This window comes from Numida meleagris, chromosome 21 (genome assembly GCF_002078875.1).
Source record: "Numida meleagris isolate 19003 breed g44 Domestic line chromosome 21, NumMel1.0, whole genome shotgun sequence".
NCBI lineage: Eukaryota > Metazoa > Chordata > Aves > Galliformes > Numididae > Numida > Numida meleagris.
The window spans coordinates 4478719-4498716 of record NC_034429.1 but is presented as its reverse complement, the minus strand read 5'-3'; the positions used below and the strand labels follow the sequence as shown (position 1 = coordinate 4498716).

Sequence of the window (19998 nt, the reverse complement as noted above, 5' to 3'; positions counted from 1 at the left end):
TCACCCCACATCTCAGCATGGGGCTGTGCTGGAGGCAGCCCCTGCAGCATCCCTGGGTCTGTCATGGAGACGGGTGAGCACAGGTTTGGGGTCAGCATCCCTGGAGGTGGCTGAGCTCAGGGGGCTCAGGACAGCGGAGAATAGTGGCTCGGGGTCCCCCAAGGGGGTTTGGGTGCTGGGGGGCGGTCCGAGGGACACGTGCTGGCAAAGGGATGGGGGTGCGGGTGCGTCGTGTAGGTCCTGGAGCGAGGATGACAGAGCTGGGGGCGGTGAGAAGGGGGCGGGGGGGCACGGGTGCCAGGAGGGGACGCGCAGCTACCTACCGGGACGCAGCCGGTCCCGAAGTGCCGCCGGTCCGCCCGCGGCTCCCGGTCCCTCCGCGTGTCCCCGGGTCCGCCCCGGGGGCGGGGGCAGCTCAGAGCCCTCCCGTCCCCGATAAAACCCGGGGAGGCGGCGCCGGGAGGAGCAGAGCCCGGCGGCACCGGCACCGGTAACGGGAGCGGCGGGTGGGGACGGGGGAACAGCCAGAGACCCGCGGGCAGGGTGCGGGGCTGGGGCTGGGATTGGGGTTAGGATTGGGGGGCAGGGTTCGGGTTGAGGTTGGGGTTAGGGTGCAGGGTTAGGATTAGGGTTAGGGTTCAGGGTTAGGGTTAGGGTGCAGACAGCCCGGCAGCACCATGCCCATCGGGACCCCCGTCCCCCTGCCCTCCGCCGCCCCGTCTTCCCACCCCATCCCCTGTCCCCCCAGGGGATGCTGAGTGCCACCAGCCGGTCCCCGCGGCCGGGCCGCCCTCCCTCGCCATGCAGAGCCCCGCGGGCGGTTACTCGGTGCAGGCCACCGCCGCCATCGCCGCCGCCATCACCTTCCTGGTGCTCTTCACCATCGCGGGCAACACGCTGGTGATCCTGGCCGTGCTGACCAGCCGCTCGCTGCGGGCGCCCCAGAACCTCTTCCTGGTGTCGCTGGCGGCCGCCGACATCCTGGTGGCCGTCCTCATCATCCCCTTCTCGTTGGCCAACGAGCTGCTGGGCTACTGGTACTTCCAGAAGGCGTGGTGCGAGATCTACCTGGCGCTGGACGTGCTCTTCTGCACCTCCTCCATCGTCCACCTCTGCGCCATCAGCCTGGACCGCTACTGGTCCGTCAGCCGCGCCGTGGAGTACAACGCCAAGCGCACGCCGCGCCGCGTCAAGTGCAGCATCGGCATCGTCTGGAGCATCGCCGCCGCCATCTCGCTGCCGCCGCTGGTCTACAAGGGTGAGAAGAAGGCGGCGCCGGGCGGGCGGCCGCAGTGCAAGCTGAACGAGGAGGCCTGGTACATCCTCTCCTCCAGCGTCGGCTCCTTCTTCGCGCCGTGCCTCATCATGATCCTCGTCTACCTGCGCATCTACCTGATCGCCCGGCGCCGGCACCGCCGCCAGCCCCCCGCTGCCCCCAGCCCCCCGACCCCCAGCGCCGCACGTGCTGCCCCCGGGGACGCCCCGGGCCCCCGTCCCCTCCCCGCGGACAGGACCTCGCTGCTGGGCTCCGACGAGCCGGCGGCCGCCCCAGGAGGGTCCCCACGGCCATCGGGGCGGCCCCGGGACACGGTGGCCACGGGGACGGGGCGCGTGGTGCTGGCGCCGGCGCTGAGCCCCGCACCGTGGCGGAGGAAGGCGCAGGCGAACCGGGAGAAGCGCTTCACCTTCGTGTTGGCCGTGGTCATCGGCGTCTTCGTGCTCTGCTGGTTCCCCTTCTTCTTCCTCTACAGCCTGGGCGCCGTCTGCCCGCGGCGCTGCAAGGTGCCCGACGGCGTCTTCCAGTTCTTCTTCTGGATCGGGTACTGCAACAGCTCGCTCAACCCCGTCATCTACACCGCCTTCAACCGCGACTTCCGCAGGGCCTTCCGCCGCATCCTCTGCCGCCGCGGCGCCCGCACGGCGTGGTGAGGGGCTCGGCTCCCCCGCTGGCTCTGCGGCCCCTCCCTGTGCTGCCCGCTGCTCCTTTCCCCTTTTCCTCCCCGTTTCTCCCTTTTTTCTCCTCCCCCGTTTCTCTGCCGCCCTGCAGGTTTGGGGCACACGCAGCCCCACGTGTCCCCGTCCCATGAGCAGCGATGCGCGGGGACTGCATTTGGGGGGCAACGTTCCTCCCCACCCCACGCGCGGTGCCCCCCAAGAAATCAGGGGCGATTTCCCCATTCTCCCCACCTTCCCCACGTCCCGGGTGTCCTGGCGGCCGCCGCCTTTTAACAATAAAAGGTATTTTGTAGTCAGAGGAACCATCTCGCTGTCTTCTCCCCAGCGCGGAGGGGACTCGTGGGGCTGGGGGCAGCCGTGGGGCAGAGCCATTTCCGCAGCCATGGGTTGCAGGCAACAGCCGGAGGAATGCGGGAACAGAATGTTTGCACGGGGTCGGTTATTTATGGCAGGAAAATGATTAGAAAAACACCACCCCCCCTTGCCCCCCCCCCCAAGAGAATGATTCCCTCCCGCGGGGCACGGCCCTGAGGACGCTGAACTGCAATGGAGACAAAGCCGTGCGCTGATGGGGAGGGGATTCTCCGGTGTCTGATATGGGGTTGTGCTGCCCAGTCCTGGTCAGGGAGTGTTCATGAGCTGTGCCCATGGGGAGCCGACTTCTGGTGGTGTGATGTGATGCACACTGGGGTGTTGTGGCTCAGGATGGTGTATTGTACCCCATAGCAGTGTGCTGTGACCCACACCATCGCCTGACGGTGCCCCGCGACCCACACCGGTGGGTCTTGTCTTATGGCAGCGGTGGATCGTGATTGACTTGTGGCAGTGTATGGTGAATGATGGCCATGTATGGTGACCCACAGTGGGGCACTGCGGCCCCACATCACGACCCGTGCTGGTGTATCATGGCTCACCATGGCACGCTGTGCCCCACGGCAGTGGGATCCCAAACTCCCAAACCTCCTCAGCTCGGTGGGCCTAAAGGAGGGGAAGGAGCCCCATGTGGGGTGGGATCCCCCCAAGGCCCTATGGGCTCTGTGGGCCCTATGTGGGATGTGTTTCCCACACTGCCCCTGGCCTCTGGGGCTGCTCACGATGCTGCATGGTACCCCTGACCCACACATTCCCAAGCAACCAAGGCCCTCCTCAGCCACCTCCCTCTCAGCCTGGTCCCCCTGCACGAGGCCGGGGACAAGCAGAGGACATGGGGCCGCATACACTGAGCTCAGCCCCATGGGACAGAGCTGGGGACATCTTGCTCCTGTGGTGGCAGAGCAGTGCTGGCCCTCCGCCACCTCCCTGTCCCACCAGGGACGTGGCCTCTGGTCGCCCCAAAGCCGGGCTGAGCTCTTTGGGAAGCCTTTTCCCAGCTTGGACACTTTCCTCCCCATCTCAAATCGGCCATCAGCCCGACCCAGCGCGCGGGGACAGTGCTGGGGTGGTGGCTGCATGGGAGAGGGCGTGCGACCGCGGCTGCTGCGTGCTGAGACGCTGGGCTCCTTCCAGCACTCCCCATGGCCCCTCCCATTGGCTCCCCACAACCCATATCAACGGGGGCTGTGGGGCTGGGCATGGCCCTGCGTGGTGGGAAAGATCCTGTGGGGTTGGGCATGGTTCTATACGGCTGAGAGTGGTCCTATGGGGTTGGCCATTGTCCTATGGGGTTGGGCATGGTCCTGTGGGGTCAAGCATGGTCCTATAGGGCTGGGAGTGGTTCTATGGGGTTTGGCATTGTCCTCTGGGGATGGGAATGGTCCTATTGGGTTGGCAACATCCTATGGGGATGAGAATGGGCCTACAGGGCTGGGCATGGTCGTATGGGGTTGGACATGGTCCTGTGAGTTTGGCAGCATCCTATGGGGATGGGAATGGTCCTATAGGGCTGGGCATATTTCTGTGGGGTTGAACATGGTCCTATGGGGCTGGGCATTGTCCTGTGACCTGCACATGGAACCAATGCTACCCTGCCTCATCACTGCCCCTTTACCCTGTCCCCTCCCCACTCCCCAGCACTCACAGCCCTCCTCTCCCCAGTAATTTCCCCAGAACAGCACCGGGTTGTCATGGTGACTCACTGAAATCCCCCTAAGCCGGGTTTGCTGCAAAAAGAGACCACGTAAAATTCATAGGTGTTTTTTAAAAAATCCCAAAGATTGAAGATCATAAAAACCCTGGGGGGATGTGGGGTGCGATGAGCTGCAGCCAGGGCTCAGCCTGTGGCCCTGGGGCTCCAGGGGATGGAGCTGTGTTCGCTCGCAGCTGAAATGGGATGGGAATGGTCTTGTGGGGTTGGCAACATCCTGAAGGCATGGGAATGGCCTATAAGGCTGGGCATGGTCTTATGGGGATGGGTATGGTCCTGTGGGGTTGGCAACATCCTATGGGGATGGGAATGGGGCTATAGGGTTGGGCATGGTTCTATGTGAATGGCAATGGTCTATAGGTCTGGGCACCATCCAGTGGGGCTGGGCATGGTGCTATGGGGTTGGGCATGATCCTATGGGAATGATTCCAGTGGGAGTGGGAAATGGTCCTATAGTGCTGGGCATGGTCCTATTGGGATGAGCATTATCCTACGGGGTTGGAAATGGTCCTATGGGGTTTGGTATCATTATATGGGGATGGAAATGGTCCTATAGGGCTGGGCACAGTCCTATGGGGTTGGGCATGGTCCTATGGGGTTGGGCATGGTCTAATGGGGATGGAAATTGTCCTATGGGGTTGGGCGTTGTCCTGTGGGGTTGGCAACATCCTATGGAGATGGGAATGATCCTGTGGGGTTGGGCACGATCCTCTTGGGGTGAGCATGATGCTATGGAGTTGGGCATGGGGGAAAAGGGGAGAAAAAAGAGAGAAAAGGCCAAGAGAAGAGAGAGCCAAAAAAAAAAGAGGAAAATGCAGAGGAAGGGGCTGAGTACGGAGCAGCGCAGAGCCCCGGCCCGGCCCCACAGCCCTGCAGGGGAAGGCGATTCTCTGTCTCTTTACTTTTATTTTTCTCCCTTTTCTCCTTCTCATCCCGCCCCCCCTCCACGTGCCGCCTCCCGCACAGCGCCCGGGGGTCGGCGCGAGGCGGGAAGGCCGAGTGGGGGCGGAGCGGGGCGGCAGCGCCGGGCTGTGCCGAGGTGGGGCCGGCGTGGGGTCGGTGTGGGGCTTGTATGGGGCCTCTGTGTGGGACCTCTGTGAGACCTGCGTGGGGCCTGAGTTGGGTCGTTGCGGGGCCTGTATGGGACATGTGTGGGGCCTGTGTGTGGGGCCTGTGTGAGGCCCACATGAGACCTGCGTGGGGCCTGTGTGGTGGCTTGCATAAGGGGGCCTGCGTGGGGCCTGTATGAGTGGGACCTGCATGGGGCCTGTGTGGGGCTGCGTGGGAGATGTGAGGGGCCTGCGTGCAGTCGTTCTGGGGCCTCTGTGTGGGGTCGTTGTGGGGCCTGCATGCGGCCTCTATGGGACGTGTGGAGCCTGTGTCGGGCCACTGTGACACCTGTGTGGGGCCTGTAGGAGCAGGGCCTCTATGAGACCTGTGTGGGGCCAGTGTGGGTGAGGTCCCTGCTCAAGGCCTTGTGGGGCCCGTGGGACCCGTGAGACCCATGTGGGGCCGATCCCCTCTGAGCAAGGCCCTCTGGGGCCTGTTAGGATCCCTTCCTCCCACATGGTCCTGTGGGGCCTGTGTGGGGTGGAAGGGACCCGTGTAGGGTGGGACCCCCAACCAAAGCCCTTTGGGACCCATGTGGGGTGGGTTTCCAAACCCACAAGACCCCGTGGGCCCATGAAGGGGTAGGAGCCTGTGTGGGGGGGGACCCCCTTGAGGCCCTGTGCCCCACACTGCCCAGGGGGATCAGTGGGACCATGGGGGTGCCCCGTGCCAGCAGCCCCCTCCTCAGGACCGACCCCATCTGACTGCTTCCTTCATCTCTCCCCCAGCTGCAGGGCACGGGACCCCCCCGCTGGCACAGCGCGGCTGCAGGTGAGTGTCCCCGCGGCACAAGGACGGGCTGTCCCTGCGGCAGGGATGTGGTGACCGACAGCATTGGCCCCATTCCCTGCACCTCCATGTACCCAGGGTCATGTACCTGGCTGAGGTCCCCCGTGGGTCCCCCTCATGTGCCCAGGTGGCCCAGCATGCTCTGACACCAGCCCAGTTTCCTCCTTTTTCCCCCGCTGCATTTGACAAACAGGTTGTTTTTCCGCGTGAGCAAGCGCTCGCGTGCCGGCGGCTGCCAGGAGAAGCCTCACTGAGTGCTGATTCTTGGAATAAAATGACTTTAAAATCTCCGCTCCAGAGCGAAGCGGGGGAAGGAGTGTTTGCAGCCTCCGCTGGCTGTGCCAGCTCCAGTACAGGGGTTTGTTTTTGGGCATGTGAGCGGCCCTGGGCCATCACCCTGCACCTCCTGGCACCCGTGCGCCTCATGGGCAGCGAGCGGCCGCAGTGGTTGATTTTCCTGCCATGTTTTTTTAACCAGGGAGATGCTTTGGCTGGCGGCAGCGGGTCTCCCAGTGTTGGGGGATTTCCAGGAGCAGCAGTGGGATGCTGGGCTGGACTTGCTGCCTGACCCCCCCAGCCCTGCTGCCCTTGGGGCCGTCGTCGTGGGGTTGGGTTTGGGCACGGTGGAAATCAACACCGCTCCGAGCGCCCCCGACCCTCCCGGGGACGGAGGGGATGGGATCTCTGCATCTCGGGGAGGCCATGGGGTTTTTGGGTGGAGATTGGCATCAACTTGCTTGGGGGAGGAGGGTGTGGGAGGGAAAAGTCAATTGCAGCCGTGCCGGAGCTGTCTTACAAAGAAGAAATTCTTTTCCCGAGGGCTTTTGGCGCGTTGGTTGCTGTTTTTTCCCCCCTCCTTTCCCTCTGCAGGAGAACAACTCATCTCCCCACCCAGGAGCAGCTCCCTTCCTTCAGGTACCTGCAGTGGGGAGTGGGGCTCAGCACCTCCTTCCTACACCCTGTGGGTCCCATTCTGCTGCCACTCCATTGCCCCCCCATCCCGGTTATGGAGGGAGAGGCCTCCTGGCTCTCTCATGCTCTCTGTGCTGTGGGACGGGGACAAGGTGCACATCCCCATGCGCCCCAGCTCTCTCTGCCTCTGTCTCCCCAGCTGAGCTTGGCGGGCCGTGCCGGACGTGTCTCCAAGGGCTCGCTCCCAGCAGCGTGCGGTGAGCACCCCAGGGTGCTGCTGGTCCTGCCCCATCTGGGTCCCCACGCTCCTGCGCTGACGGTGGCACACGGATGTCCACGGTGAGCCCGGGAGGTTGGCAGCAGCACACAGCACCTTCGTTTCTCCCCAGTGAGCCCAGCAGCGGGGCTTCCCCTCTCCCCAGTGCGAGTGCATTTCAGGGACCATTCGGCCACACTTGGTATTTCCAGGCAAAGGATGTCTTGTGCCATCCCTCCCTCCCCTTCTCTTTCTGCTTCTTTTCAGATGAAGGCCTGGTTCTCTGACTCGGGGCGAAGAGTGGAAGTTTTCATGCCCTCTCGGTACTGGTACCGGCCGCTCACGGGGCGCTGCTGCCAGGCCTGCACCCCTAGGAGCTGGGTAAGCCCAGGTTTGGCCGAGGGCTGTTGCCTCCTCCAGCCAAAGCCAACCCTGTCCTCCTCGCTCTGCTCCCAGGATGGCTTCTACCATGCGCACCTCTCCTCCCTTGGCTTCCGCAGTGTCACCTGGGTGACGGAGGAGGACACCAGGTGAGGTCAGGGCTCACGTCAGAGCCCTGTGCTGGGAGAGCTGAGCAAAGCACTTGTTCCAGGTTTTGTTCTTTCTTTGTCTGAATCCTGGTGGAAATAAGTTCCTCTGCGGCACTGGAGCGTGGGGATGTCTCTCTGTCACGCTTGCTCGCTAATTAGTCCAGAAAGCAGTCATGCTAATTATTTTCTGAATGGAAGCCGCATCTCCAAGTGCAGAGCGCTAATGACAGCAGAGAGGAAAGGGCTTGGTCTGTTCTTGCGCTTACTGTCACCCTCGTGGCCTGGAGGGGCAGCCAGCCCAGAGTCAAGGGTTTGTGACTTCAGAAGACAACACTTGGACTCTTCAAGCTGTTGGGAAGAGCCTGAGAAGGGGCAGGGGGTGTTTGTGTTCTCCCTTCAGGCTCCGGCACGGGGAAGAGCTCACGCATGCAGGGGCAGCTCGCTCCCAGCCCCTGTGTGCATCCTCCCCACGGAGCTGAGGAGCTGACGTGGCTGCCCAGGAGCCGCTCTCCTGCAGTTAGCTGATTTTGGAGGTGCCGGACTTCTCTGGTTCCTCTCCTTTTCGGAGCAGTCCCTGGTGGTTTGGCAGTTTTGCGCTGCGTTTTTTTTCCAAATCGGGTCACGACGCTCCCTTCTGCTTGAAATATCCCAGCTCCCAGCTTTCAAACTCTTTGAATAATTCATCTCCGCTCAGAGCGCCTCAGGAGCTGCGGGATGCTGAAGAGAGGCTGGAGATGGGAGGCTGGGAGCGAGAGCAGACAGACAGAGGTATCAGTCCCTGCGTTGCTGCCTGAGCGCCTCGCACCGGCTTCCTGTGCACTGCAAAGCTTAAAACCTCAGTTTCACCCCTCTCTGGCCCGTTGGTGCTTGTCTAGCTTGGATGTGGGGCACATTTGGGGAAGTGCCCAGCTTGGGATGGAGCATCGCTGCTGCTGGCAGGGGCTGTGTGCTGAGCGGGCTGTCGCTGGCAGCAGCAGCTTTGGGGAGGCTCCATGGTGCCTGGAGAGCTTCCCTCGCAGCCCGAAGCCACCAGCATGTTCCCAGCACGTTTCCCCAGCTGTAAGATGGGAACCAGAGCCTCAAATGCTTGCCAAGAGCATGTGTGCGGGAGGCTGAGGCAGTGCCAGCACCCTGCAGGAGTTCGCTGCGCTCACCGCTCCCTCTCCTCACCCAGGTACCGGGGCTGGCTGGTGCGACAGATCTGCTGTGTCCTGGCTGTATGTGGCTGGAAAGTGCTCGCCAACACCCCCAGGGACCTCCCGGAGAGAGTCTGCAGCAGCAAGAGGTGTGTGGGGACAGCTGCCTGCTCCCCTTTGGTCCTCGCGCGGGGGCTGCTCCGTGCTGCTCGGCGCTGGGTGACGTGGCCTCATCAGGCACCTGTCACCTCCACCCTTGTCACTGCTAATTATACAGCACTGGGTTGGCAGCCAGTACATTGTAATTACTGTAATCCATAGCTGGCTTTTTTTTTTTTTTTTTTCCTGAAAAACGCGTTAACCCTTTGCTCCCACCTCATGTCCCTGCAGGGTGCAGGACGTTGCTGCCAGCCAGGCATGTGGCTGCAGAGGGAACAGCAAGTTCCAGCAGCACTGGAAGGAGAAAGTCCTCAGGATCCTGGCTGGGATCCAGGCCCCGCTCTGCCTTCCCATGCTCAGGTGGGTGCAGGACCCGCGGTGTTGCCCAGCCCCGGGTTGGGGGTCCCAGCTCCCAGATGGGGCATTCCCAGCCCCACTCTCTTTCAGCCTTCAGCTTGTGCAGAGCCCCGTGCACAGGGCTTTGCTCCTCGCACATCCCCGTGGGGATATTTTCCCCTCCACACAGCGACACCAGAGTGGCAAAGAGGGGGGAAAAAAGCCATAGTGGGGGGATGGACAGCAAAGCAAAGCAAAAGGAAATTTTTCTTTCTATGCTCTTCTTTTTTTTTTTTCTTTTCCTTTTTACCTCCTGTCATTGAGAAATTGGCAATTAAAGGTTGCATTGTAGCCTAATTGCTTGTCTGATTGAGCTGTAATAAAAGAACCCTCTGAGCAGTCTGAAGTATTTAAAGGGAAGAAATTACCCAGGGGATAAAAGCATTCAGATCCTTCCCGTAAGCGGCGTGCGGGAGGACGGGGAGATGTAGGGGTAATTGACTTGAGCTTTTGTTGCTGGGGGGAGAGGGGGTGGTCTTGTCACATCCAGTCTTTAATGTTTTAACTTAATTTACAAGAAAGCTGTTTATTTGCTTCATGGGAGCTGAGCAGCAAGACGAGGAGTTGATGCTGTACAGCGAGCCATCTTGCACAGCCCCATTTGGTGCTTGGATGGGGAAACTGAGGCAGGAGGCGGTGCAGTGATGGGGGAAGGAAGTGCCCACGGCCCTGGCTGGTGCCTGGGTGCTGTCTCATTGCCTGTCCAAGGTTTTGGGGGGCTTTGGGTGCAATCCACGGCCCCGTAGAGCTGCTCACCCCTGTTCTGTGCTGCTCCACCCCACAGGCTGTGCAGCTGGACCCTGCTCCGCTTCCTGAGCCACCTCTTTCTCAGCGTGCAGCTGCACCGGGGGCAGCTGGAGATGGTGCTGAGGGCTGCCAGGACGGTGAGAAACCTGACCCCCGCTCCTGGCACAATGCAGTGCCGAGCTCTCACCATGTCCTCCATCCCCACAGCCTGGCGTGCCGCTGGTTTTCCTCTCCACCCACAAGTCCCAGCTGGATGGGCTGCTCCTCTCCTTCCTTCTCTTCTCCCAGGGCCTGGGGGTGCCCAGGGTGATGGTGGGTGACTTGACCTGCAGCCCTCTCCTCCGGTAAGGCACAGGGAATCCTCTCTCAGCCTGGCACGTGGCTGCTTTCCCACACAGGGTGAATGCAGTTGTACACACCAAGCTGGGCTAGGGATTGGGAAGGGCATAGGGTTGGCAGCGGGGACATGGTCTTGTGCAGAGTGGGCACCCATGGTGGTTTCTTCCCCCACAGGACCTTGCTTGGCTGCCTGGGAGCAGTGTTCCTGCCCCCGAGGGTGGAGCAGGCATCGAGCACCCAGGACGGAGAGCTCCTGGCAGCTGTGCTGGCCTCGGTAAGTCTTACCCCAGCATGGATGGGGTAAGCATGCTGGGATGGGAATCAGAATCACAGAATGGGTTTAAGATCATCCAGTTCCAACCCCTGCCATAAGAGGTGAACCCCTCCCTGAGCTTCTAAGGCACTCAGTGAAGGCATCTTGGGCTCACAGGCAGAAATGCAAAGCTGCCAGGCCATGTTAGACTCCCAGTGATGGGTGGTGGCAGCTCACCCCCAGCTTCACCCCTCTGCTCCAGTACGTCGAGGAGGTGCTGAGGAGCCGACAGCCTCTGGTGGTCTTCCTGGAGGAGCCCCATGCCCCGTGGCACCTCTCTGGCCCTGCCTGCGTGTGGCTGGCCCCGCTTTACCGCGCCGTGCGGGATGGTGTTGTGCCTGACATACTCCTCATCCCCGTGGGCATTGCCTATGACCGGACCCCGGACGGATTCTGCAGGGATGGAGTGGTGAGGCTGCACACAGCACCCAGCTGGGGGGGGAGGGCATCCCTTCTGTCACCTTCCATTAACACTTCCCTCCCTCTTCCCCTAGCAGAGTGCTCAGCCCCTTGGCCTTGGGGGCTGCCTCTGGGCTGCGTGCCAAGCCCTGTGCCGACGCTTCGGCTGTGCCCGCGTGGACTTGGCCCAGCCCTTCTCCTTGCAGGTACAGTGGTGTGGGCTTCAGCTGGGGCTCCCCTGGTAGAGCTGGCTCCCAGGACCCAGCCCAGCCCTGGAAGATGTGCTGCAGCAATGCTCTGGGCTACGTGAGCCTTGTGGGGTTGTACAGAGGGGCTCGGGGTGTTGGGGAGATTTGCAGAGATCCTGTGAGCCCATGGCTTGGGGGCTCACTGCGGCAGCTCTTGGAGGGACTGAAAGCAAAGAGTCAGCTGTGGGCATTCACAGGCTCTGTCCTCCTCTCCAGGAGTTTGTGGCAAAAAAACTCCTCTGCTGGAGCAGCATGGGGAAGCCGCTGGAGGAGTTGCTGCCTACCATCCTCGGCATGCCGTAAGCCGGGGGGGGGGGCAGTGCCTTGCCCCCAGTGCCTGTTCCCAGCCTCACTTTCTCACCTCTCACCCTATTTCCTACAGCTCCAGCCAGCTGGATTACAGCAGGGCAGAGGATCAGGAGCACAGAGTGACAACCAGCTCGAAGGCAGAAGAGGAAATGATGGTGACCAAGATGGGCCTGCATGCTCTGAGTGGTATGGGGCTTTGCAGGGGGGCATGGGAATTCTCAGGACTGCTTGACCCCCCTCCCTCCGTGACCAACAGCAGCTGTGCTGCTGTTACCACTTATTCCCATGCGTGGCTGCTGTGTGGCAGCACCTGCACTGGAAACAGAGCACAGACAGCCGAGTGCCTCTCGCTCCTTGCAGATGCCATTGCCTGCTCCGCCGTCACGGCCGTGGGGATCACGTCTGCGCTGCTGCTGCACAAGCACCGCAAGGTGAGGCAGAGCCCTTTGGCGTTTCCAGCTTTTTCAGCAGCTGGAGAAGCTTTGAGGCCTGCCCCTTGTAGCTCCCGCCCAGCTCAGCCCCTTCTTCCCACAGTGCGTGCAGCTCTCCCAGCTCATGGCGGACTTTGCGTGGCTGTTGGAGGAGACGCTGCTGCGGCAGCACGATGTGAGCTTCTCGGGGCAGCTCCGTGCCCTGGTGCTGCACAGCCTGGGCCTGCTCAGAGCCCACGTCACCCTCTACCACCTCGCACCCCTCGGCGATGTCCTGGTGGTTGTCAAGGACTCGGCAGAGACGCGGTGGGAGCTGAGCCGCCAAAGTATCCAACTCGTGCCCGTCTTCGGCAGTGAGGCGGTGGGAGGTGAGTGGTGCGGCGCTGGGGGTCCCTGCTCTGGGTAGCAGTGACGCTGCTCACCATGCTGTGCCCACAGCCTGCGCCATTCGTGCCTTGCTGGTGGAGATGCTGCCCTTTGTGGGGGAGGCTCCCTGCCCCTCCAGCATCATCTTCAGTGAGGATGAGCTGCACCGCAAGATCCTGGCACTGCTGCAGCTGCTGCCCCCCAGCTTGCTGGGGCTGAAGGTAGGTGCAGGTGGCGTGAGGGCCGCCGATGGCACGTGGAGGAGGCTGGCTGGCTCCTTGCCATCCCCTTCTCCTCCCTGCAGCCCTGCCAGCCCCTCGACTGCCACAGCCAGGACGTCTTGGACAAGCTCACGCTGTGCGGGCTGCTGGAAGCTGAAGAGGTGGGTGCCCTGCAGTCCTGGTTGAGAAGGGAATAAGGGACCGCGGCAAGAGTCCACTGCTCCCCCTGGATCGGGAGTTTGCTCTGGGGAGAGCTGACGGGATGGGAACACGCGGTGCCAGCCCAAAGCTTTGCTCTACAGGAGGGCGAGCACTATCTCTGCGATGTGCCCTCATGGCGACTCAGCAGGACAGAGCACTGGAGCAACCTGGACTTCAGCGACAGCGACAGTGACAGTGATGACTGCCACCACAAACGCTGCTTCAGGGTATGCAGGGACTCCCTGCTCTGTGGCCACAGGGTGCCGTGGGGCACCGAGGCTGAACAAACTCATTGAACATCTGGCTCTCCCCTCTCCAGATCCGTGAGCCCAAAGACTCACCAGGCTTGCTCCTCTTCTTCTGTCACCTCCTCAAGCCTGTGCTGGTGACCTATGTGCGAGCGGTGGCTTTCCTGGAGCAACACAGCTGGCCCCAGCCTGGTAGGACCCCCCGCAGGAGCTAGGGCCACCCATTCTGTCCCCACACCAGCCCCACTCAGATCTGGGGGGAGACTGAGGCACGCATGTGGCACTCACACTCATAACCCCAACTCTGTGCTGAAGCTGGAGGGGGCTGTGGTGCCACGGGGTGGGGTGGCCCCAATGCTGACCCTGCTCCCCCTTCAGAAGCAACATGTGCAGGCGCACTGCAGCAGTTCCTGGCGGAGGAGGATGGTCTGGGTGAGTGGGGGCATGATGTTGGGGGTCCCCCTGCCCCGGCTGGGCTGTGGGTGGAACAGTGCTTGGGGGCACCTTTGGGGATTTCTCTCATTCCAGAGTGCCCCATGTGGAACCTGGCGCTGAGCACGCTGCAGAGCTTCAAGAACATAGGGGTAAGCGTGGGCAGGGGAGCTCTGCCCCCATCCCCATCAGCAGCCTCGCAGGTGACACCCCCGTCCCTCCCCAGGTGCTGGAGGAGACGCCGAGCCCCTCGGGGCCCCTTCTGCACCTCGCACAGCCTTTCTGCTCCAGCGAGGGCCGGGGAAAGCTGCGAGCCTTCCTTGAGCAGTTCATGCAGCTGTAGCCACCCATCCTGGAGAGCAATAAACCCGGCACAGAGGGAGCAGCAGCCATCTCCTGGTGTAGATTTATTGAGCGCCGTCATGGCAAGGCACGGGAGGTCTGAGGTGGGGGCTCGGTCCTCACACCACCTTGTTGCAGATGGTGCCCAGCTCCTCGATCTCGCACTGCACTTCGTCTCCTCGCTGCAAAGGCAGGAGATGCTGCAGCCCCGTGCACATGGCAGCCCCTTCTGCACCCCACGGGGAGGATGGATGGGGAGGGGAATGCAGGGGAAGAGCAGCGAGCGGGTTTTCTATCTCCAGCAGGAGCTGGGAACCCAGCAAGGGGAAATCTGGTGTGCTGGGGAGGTTGGTGATGAGGGACAGGGAGGGGAAAGCATGAAGCTGAAGCGCTAACCTGAGAGGGAACTGTTCCTTGCTCTGCTACCCTGACCCACCCGGCCCCGTGCCGTAACCCCACCCCGCGCTCACCTTGAGAAACACAGGGGGCTTGCGGAAAACCCCCACGCCGGGAGGGGTTCCCGTCAGCAGGACATCCCCAGGGCGCAGCGTGACAAACCTACGAGGCACATGAGATGTCAGCTGGGGAGGGTCTCCCCAGCACTCAGGGAACCGGGACGCTGCTGTCCCCCCCTCCAAGTGCCACATACCGGGACACCCAGGCGATGAGCTGGGGTACCCTGAAGACCAGCTGGTTGGTGCTGCTGCTCTGCATCAGCTGCCCGTTGACGCTGCAGCGGATCTGCAGGTTGTGGACATCTGCAGACGAGATGTGTCATCCCAGGGAGCTGGTAAAAAGCCTCCCACCCTGCCCGGTCCCCACCTGTCACTGAGTCCTTGGTCACGATAGCCGGCCCTAGGGGACAGAAGGTGTCAAAGGTCTTCCCCAGCAGCCACTGCCTCCCGTTCCTTCGCATCTGCCAGTCCCGGGCGCTGACATCATTGGCCACAGTGAAGCCCACGATGTGCTCCAGCGCTGCTGACTCCTGTGGTGGCAGCGGGGACACAGCGGGACCCGCTCAGCCAACAGGACGGGGACACACAGCAGGGCTGGGGCCGTGCCCTGCTGAAGCGTTACCTGGATGTGCCGCCCCGTCTTTCCAACGATGGCAGCCAACTCCACCTCCCAGTCCACCTCCTGGGGGAGAAGATGGGCTGCAGGGCGGCTCGGCCAGGCCGCACCCCGCAGCGGGACGGGGCCCACGGGCACTCACGCTGCTCTCGGCCGGGTGCACGATGTCGTCAAAGGGCCCGGCGATGGCGCTGGGGAACTTGCTGAAGATGAGGGGCTCCTTGGGCACCTTGACGTCCTGCTCCAGGCAGTGGTCGCGGTAGTTCAGCCCCACGCAGATCACCTTCTCGGGGTCATCGATGGGTGCCAACAGCCGCACTCCCGCCCGCGGCAAACGGTGCCGGCCCGAGGCCAGCGCTCTGCGGGGCGGGGCTGAGCGCGGGGGGCACCGGGCACCCGGCCCCCGCCTCCCGACCTCAGCGCGCACCTGGCGCCTCGGAACACCGCTCCACTGCCCGTCGCACGGCGTGACACCTCGGCCCTAACCCTCTGCACGCCAGCTCCGCACCCCAGAACGCACCTCGGGACCCCCGCACCGACCTCCGGAGCGGCTCGCCTACCTCCGGGCCCCACTGACCACCCCCGGACCCCCACCTGCGGGCAGCCGCCAGCCCGTGCTCGCCGCTCTCCAGGAAGGCCCGCATGGAGCGGGGCAGCGCGGGCTCGGCCTCGCTGAGGTCCACCAGGTCCCCACCCTCCTCTTCCTCCAGCCCCAGCCGGGGCCCGCCCGCCCCGGGACCCTGGAAGCGGAGCAGGCGCATGGCGCGGGGCAGCGCCGCGGGCAGCCGGGCCGGGGCCATTCGGGACGCGCGCGGTGATGACGTAACGACGGCGCGGGGACGGAGGGACACGCCCCCGCGCGGAGTGCCCGCCCCCCTCCGCAGTCCGACCAATAGAAGCGCGGGAGAGGGGGGCGCCGAGCCGTGGTTCTCCGTCGGTTCTCCCGACGCGAAAGTGCGCGGCCCCGCGCCCCCAGCCGCCATTGGCGGAGAACCACGGCCCAGCTGCCATCGTTGGAAAGACGGGGCGGCACATCCAGGTAACGCTTCAGCAGGGCACGGCCCCAGCCCTGCTGTGTGTCCCCGTCCTGTTGGCTGAGCGGGTCCCGCTGTGTCCCTGCTGCCATCCCAGGAGTCAGCAGCGCTGGAGCACATCGTGGGCTTCACTGTGGCCAATGATGTCAGCGCCCGGGACTGGCAGATGCGAAGGAACGGGAGGCAGTGGCTGCTGGGGAAGACCTTTGACACCTTCTGTCCCCTAGGGCCGGCTATCGTGACCAAGGACTCAGTGACAGGTGGGGACCGGGCAGGGTGGGAGGCTTTTTACCAGCTCCCTGGGATGACACATCTCGTCTGCAGATGTCCACAACCTGCAGATCCGCTGCAGCGTCAACGGGCAGCTGATGCAGAGCAGCAGCACCAACCAGCTGGTCTTCAGGGTACCCCAGCTCATCGCCTGGGTGTCCCGGTATGTGGCACTTGGAGGGGGGGACAGCAGCGTCCCGGTTCCCTGAGTGCTGGGGAGACCCTCCCCAGCTGACATCTCATGTGCCTCGTAGGTTTGTCACGCTGCGCCCTGGGGATGTCCTGCTGACGGGAACCCCTCCCGGCGTGGGGGTTTTCCGCAAGCCCCCTGTGTTTCTCAAGGTGAGCGCGGGGTGGGGTTACGGCACGGGGCCGGGTGGGTCAGGGTAGCAGAGCAAGGAACAGTTCCCTCTCAGGTTAGCGCTTCAGCTTCATGCTTTCCCCTCCCTGTCCCTCATCACCAACCTCCCCAGCACACCAGATTTCCCCTTGCTGGGTTCCCAGCTCCTGCTGGAGATAGAAAACCCGCTCGCTGCTCTTCCCCTGCATTCCCCTCCCCATCCATCCTCCCCGTGGGGTGCAGAAGGGGCTGCCATGTGCACGGGGCTGCAGCATCTCCTGCCTTTGCAGCGAGGAGACGAAGTGCAGTGCGAGATCGAGGAGCTGGGCACCATCTGCAACAAGGTGGTGTGAGGACCGAGCCCCCACCTCAGACCTCCCGTGCCTTGCCATGACGGCGCTCAATAAATCTACACCAGGAGATGGCTGCTGCTCCCTCTGTGCCGGGTTTATTGCTCTCCAGGATGGGTGGCTACAGCTGCATGAACTGCTCAAGGAAGGCTCGCAGCTTTCCCCGGCCCTCGCTGGAGCAGAAAGGCTGTGCGAGGTGCAGAAGGGGCCCCGAGGGGCTCGGCGTCTCCTCCAGCACCTGGGGAGGGACGGGGGTGTCACCTGCGAGGCTGCTGATGGGGATGGGGGCAGAGCTCCCCTGCCCACGCTTACCCCTATGTTCTTGAAGCTCTGCAGCGTGCTCAGCGCCAGGTTCCACATGGGGCACTCTGGAATGAGAGAAATCCCCAAAGGTGCCCCCAAGCACTGTTCCACCCACAGCCCAGCCGGGGCAGGGGGACCCCCAACATCATGCCCCCACTCACCCAGACCATCCTCCTCCGCCAGGAACTGCTGCAGTGCGCCTGCACATGTTGCTTCTGAAGGGGGAGCAGGGTCAGCATTGGGGCCACCCCACCCCGTGGCACCACAGCCCCCTCCAGCTTCAGCACAGAGTTGGGGTTATGAGTGTGAGTGCCACATGCGTGCCTCAGTCTCCCCCCAGATCTGAGTGGGGCTGGTGTGGGGACAGAATGGGTGGCCCTAGCTCCTGCGGGGGGTCCTACCAGGCTGGGGCCAGCTGTGTTGCTCCAGGAAAGCCACCGCTCGCACATAGGTCACCAGCACAGGCTTGAGGAGGTGACAGAAGAAGAGGAGCAAGCCTGGTGAGTCTTTGGGCTCACGGATCTGGAGAGGGGAGAGCCAGATGTTCAATGAGTTTGTTCAGCCTCGGTGCCCCACGGCACCCTGTGGCCACAGAGCAGGGAGTCCCTGCATACCCTGAAGCAGCGTTTGTGGTGGCAGTCATCACTGTCACTGTCGCTGTCGCTGAAGTCCAGGTTGCTCCAGTGCTCTGTCCTGCTGAGTCGCCATGAGGGCACATCGCAGAGATAGTGCTCGCCCTCCTGTAGAGCAAAGCTTTGGGCTGGCACCGCGTGTTCCCATCCCGTCAGCTCTCCCCAGAGCAAACTCCCGATCCAGGGGGAGCAGTGGACTCTTGCCGCGGTCCCTTATTCCCTTCTCAACCAGGACTGCAGGGCACCCACCTCTTCAGCTTCCAGCAGCCCGCACAGCGTGAGCTTGTCCAAGACGTCCTGGCTGTGGCAGTCGAGGGGCTGGCAGGGCTGCAGGGAGGAGAAGGGGATGGCAAGGAGCCAGCCAGCCTCCTCCACGTGCCATCGGCGGCCCTTACACAATGTGCACACAACCTTTGCCCTTCTCTGGGTGAGGACAGGGCAGCATGAATGGCAGTGTCATAAGGCTGCAACCAGCGGCCTCGTCCCTCCCCTCCAAAATCCCCTCCCCTCCTCAGTCATCCCTGTGTGGGAATGTAGGGGTGGGAAATGGTTGGGGTGGGAATTTTGGGAGAGCTGGGGCGGCTCAGCCTGCAGAAGAGGAGGCTCAGGGGGATCCCAGACATGATCATCAGTCCCTGCAGGGAGGGGCAGAGAGAACAGAGCCAGGCTGCATCCAGCGGCGCCCAGCAGCAGGACCAGAGGCACTGGGCACACACTGGGGCACAGCAGGATTCCCCGTAGTGCTGCCAGTGAGCCCGCAGCTTGGGTCAGCGCTGCTGGATATTTTTGCCAATGATCTGGATGCAGGAGGTGAGTGGATCCTTACGAAATCCACCAGGCATCCTGTGGTGCGAGGTGCTGCTGACTCTCCTGAGGTTTTTAAGGGGCAGTAGAGAGAACTGAAGAGCTCTGGGCAGTAGATGGAGGCTCTTGAAGGGACTTTGAGGTGCTGTGGGTTCAGTTATTTTTTTCCCTCGTGTTTCACGTAGGAAGTGGCAGTTTGACTCAGTACCACGAGGTGGCAGCAGGACACCCAACAAAGAAAACGTCTGCTCCCCAGAGACCCCTGTATTGCTGTGAGAATGATGGAGGGTGTAATAAATGTAGAACATGCACAGGGCTTGTGATTACTGTGACACAGGGATGACATATTCATATATCCCCTCTATTATATTACCAGATAGTATGTCAGTGTTAAAGTGATCTGAATCATTGGAGAGTATTCCATCATAGTTTAAGCCTAACAGGGCATCATCCTGCAATAAAATAGAGCGAGCCTTAAGCATTATCATTCAATTTAGTTACCCAAAGCAAAACAAAACAAACAAACACAACAGCTCCCCTCCCCTCCCCTCCCCTCCCCTCCCGTCCCCTCACCTCTCCCACAATGGTTTTATGGGGAACAATTGGTTAAATTGCTAACTAAACTCCTGTTTCCTATAATTACGTGACGTATTGTGAGTCCAAAAAGAAAATCCCTGCTCCACAGATGCACAAAACCATGGAACACTTGTGCTGCTCTATTGAAGAGGAGCGTTTCCAGAAGAGGGCAGCAGATACACGCTTTTGAACTGCATTTCTGCTGGTTTCTTGAGCATTCACACACACAGCTGAGCAGCACAGATACGGTTTTGCTGCTGGGTTCCTGACTGCTCCGTCAGTTTTACCCCATAGGCTTTTTCCTGTAGACACAATGTTTTTGTTTTGTTCCAAGACGGTCAAAGAGCGATGAGATTTCTCTCCCTTCATGACATTGGCTGAGCAGAAAAGTGGAATGCCCTATTGCTGTGTCCTTTTGTAGCTTTCTCTCCCAACAGGACAAAGCATGGGAGATGTCTGGGTGTGGATGTCACCTTCATTGCATTTCTGGGCCAGGGAGGGGATGTCTGTTGCCAAATGGAAAGCGGGGACTGGACTGGGATGAGGTGACATTCCAGTGTCACAGCTCATCCGCACTCAGCGCGTTGGCTCCAAGCGCTCGCCGGTTCCCAGGAGTGCCTTGCTTTCTCCGATACTGTTAACATCAGGGACATCATGAGGTTAAATGTGGCCTTCCTTTCCGGGCCATTTCCTAT

At 62.0% G+C, this 19998-nt stretch overlaps 4 protein-coding genes across 6 annotated transcripts; 2 read left to right on the top strand and 2 right to left on the bottom strand.

Moving 5' to 3' along the window:
* ADRA2B (adrenoceptor alpha 2B) lies at nucleotides 39-2255 on the top strand. The gene is made up of 2 exons (XM_021374904.1): nucleotides 39-490; nucleotides 749-2255. The coding sequence occupies exon 2, from the start codon at nucleotides 802-804 to the stop codon at nucleotides 1927-1929; it is 1128 nt and encodes a 375-aa protein (XP_021230579.1). The 5' UTR covers nucleotides 39-490; nucleotides 749-801; the 3' UTR covers nucleotides 1930-2255.
* Nucleotides 4973-13949, top strand: GPAT2 (glycerol-3-phosphate acyltransferase 2, mitochondrial). 3 transcript variants are annotated; one of them, XM_021375047.1, is made up of 24 exons: nucleotides 4973-5078; nucleotides 5878-5920; nucleotides 6758-6853; nucleotides 7050-7189; nucleotides 7374-7487; nucleotides 7563-7636; nucleotides 8811-8921; nucleotides 9163-9291; nucleotides 10112-10211; nucleotides 10282-10418; nucleotides 10588-10687; nucleotides 10929-11135; nucleotides 11221-11331; nucleotides 11590-11672; nucleotides 11756-11868; nucleotides 12043-12113; nucleotides 12217-12481; nucleotides 12552-12700; nucleotides 12784-12861; nucleotides 13003-13128; nucleotides 13221-13341; nucleotides 13528-13581; nucleotides 13678-13733; nucleotides 13808-13924. In XM_021375047.1, exons 4-24 carry the CDS (start codon nucleotides 7181-7183, stop codon nucleotides 13922-13924), a joined length of 2325 nt encoding a protein of 774 aa, XP_021230722.1. In that variant the 5' UTR covers nucleotides 4973-5078; nucleotides 5878-5920; nucleotides 6758-6853; nucleotides 7050-7180. The 3 variants fall into 3 exon arrangements, with proteins under 3 accessions (XP_021230722.1, XP_021230721.1, XP_021230723.1); XM_021375046.1 differs by having other exon boundaries at nucleotides 4975-5078; nucleotides 6809-6853; nucleotides 13808-13949; XM_021375048.1 differs by having other exon boundaries at nucleotides 4976-5078; nucleotides 6809-6853; nucleotides 11224-11331; nucleotides 13808-13949.
* LOC110387179 (fumarylacetoacetate hydrolase domain-containing protein 2-like) lies at nucleotides 13970-15994 on the bottom strand. Its single transcript, XM_021375049.1, has 7 exons — nucleotides 15589-15994; nucleotides 15137-15353; nucleotides 15001-15060; nucleotides 14746-14908; nucleotides 14573-14681; nucleotides 14394-14481; nucleotides 13970-14105 (listed from the first exon to the last, which is right to left on the bottom strand). Exons 1-7 carry the CDS (start codon nucleotides 15975-15977, stop codon nucleotides 14043-14045), a joined length of 1089 nt encoding a protein of 362 aa, XP_021230724.1. The 5' UTR covers nucleotides 15978-15994; the 3' UTR covers nucleotides 13970-14042.
* On the bottom strand, nucleotides 16992-19154 carry LOC110387032 (glycerol-3-phosphate acyltransferase 2, mitochondrial-like). Its single transcript, XM_021374725.1, has 7 exons — nucleotides 19101-19154; nucleotides 18173-18346; nucleotides 17906-18031; nucleotides 17693-17813; nucleotides 17453-17506; nucleotides 17301-17356; nucleotides 16992-17226 (listed from the first exon to the last, which is right to left on the bottom strand). Exons 1-7 carry the CDS (start codon nucleotides 19152-19154, stop codon nucleotides 17110-17112), a joined length of 702 nt encoding a protein of 233 aa, XP_021230400.1. The 3' UTR covers nucleotides 16992-17109.

Coding starts and splice junctions, on each gene's coding strand:
- LOC110387032 (XM_021374725.1), bottom strand. CDS start 19,154: ATGATGGAATACTCTCCAATGATTCAGATCACTTTAACACTGACATAC. Junction 18,032..18,172: donor GGCTGCTGGAAGCTGAAGAG/GTGGGTGCCCTG, acceptor TTTGCTCTACAG/GAGGGCGAGCACTATCTCTG. Junction 17,357..17,452: donor GGCGGAGGAGGATGGTCTGG/GTGAGTGGGGGC, acceptor CTCTCATTCCAG/AGTGCCCCATGTGGAACCTG.
- GPAT2 (XM_021375046.1), top strand. Junction 8,922..9,162: donor AGAGTCTGCAGCAGCAAGAG/GTGTGTGGGGAC, acceptor ATGTCCCTGCAG/GGTGCAGGACGTTGCTGCCA. Junction 13,129..13,220: donor ACCACAAACGCTGCTTCAGG/GTATGCAGGGAC, acceptor TCCCCTCTCCAG/ATCCGTGAGCCCAAAGACTC.
- LOC110387179 (XM_021375049.1), bottom strand. CDS start 15,977: ATGGCGGCTGGGGGCGCGGGGCCGCGCACTTTCGCGTCGGGAGAACCG. Junction 14,909..15,000: donor AGACGGGGCGGCACATCCAG/GTAACGCTTCAG, acceptor CTGCCACCACAG/GAGTCAGCAGCGCTGGAGCA. Junction 14,682..14,745: donor GACCAAGGACTCAGTGACAG/GTGGGGACCGGG, acceptor TCTCGTCTGCAG/ATGTCCACAACCTGCAGATC.
- ADRA2B (XM_021374904.1), top strand. CDS start 802: ATGCAGAGCCCCGCGGGCGGTTACTCGGTGCAGGCCACCGCCGCCATC.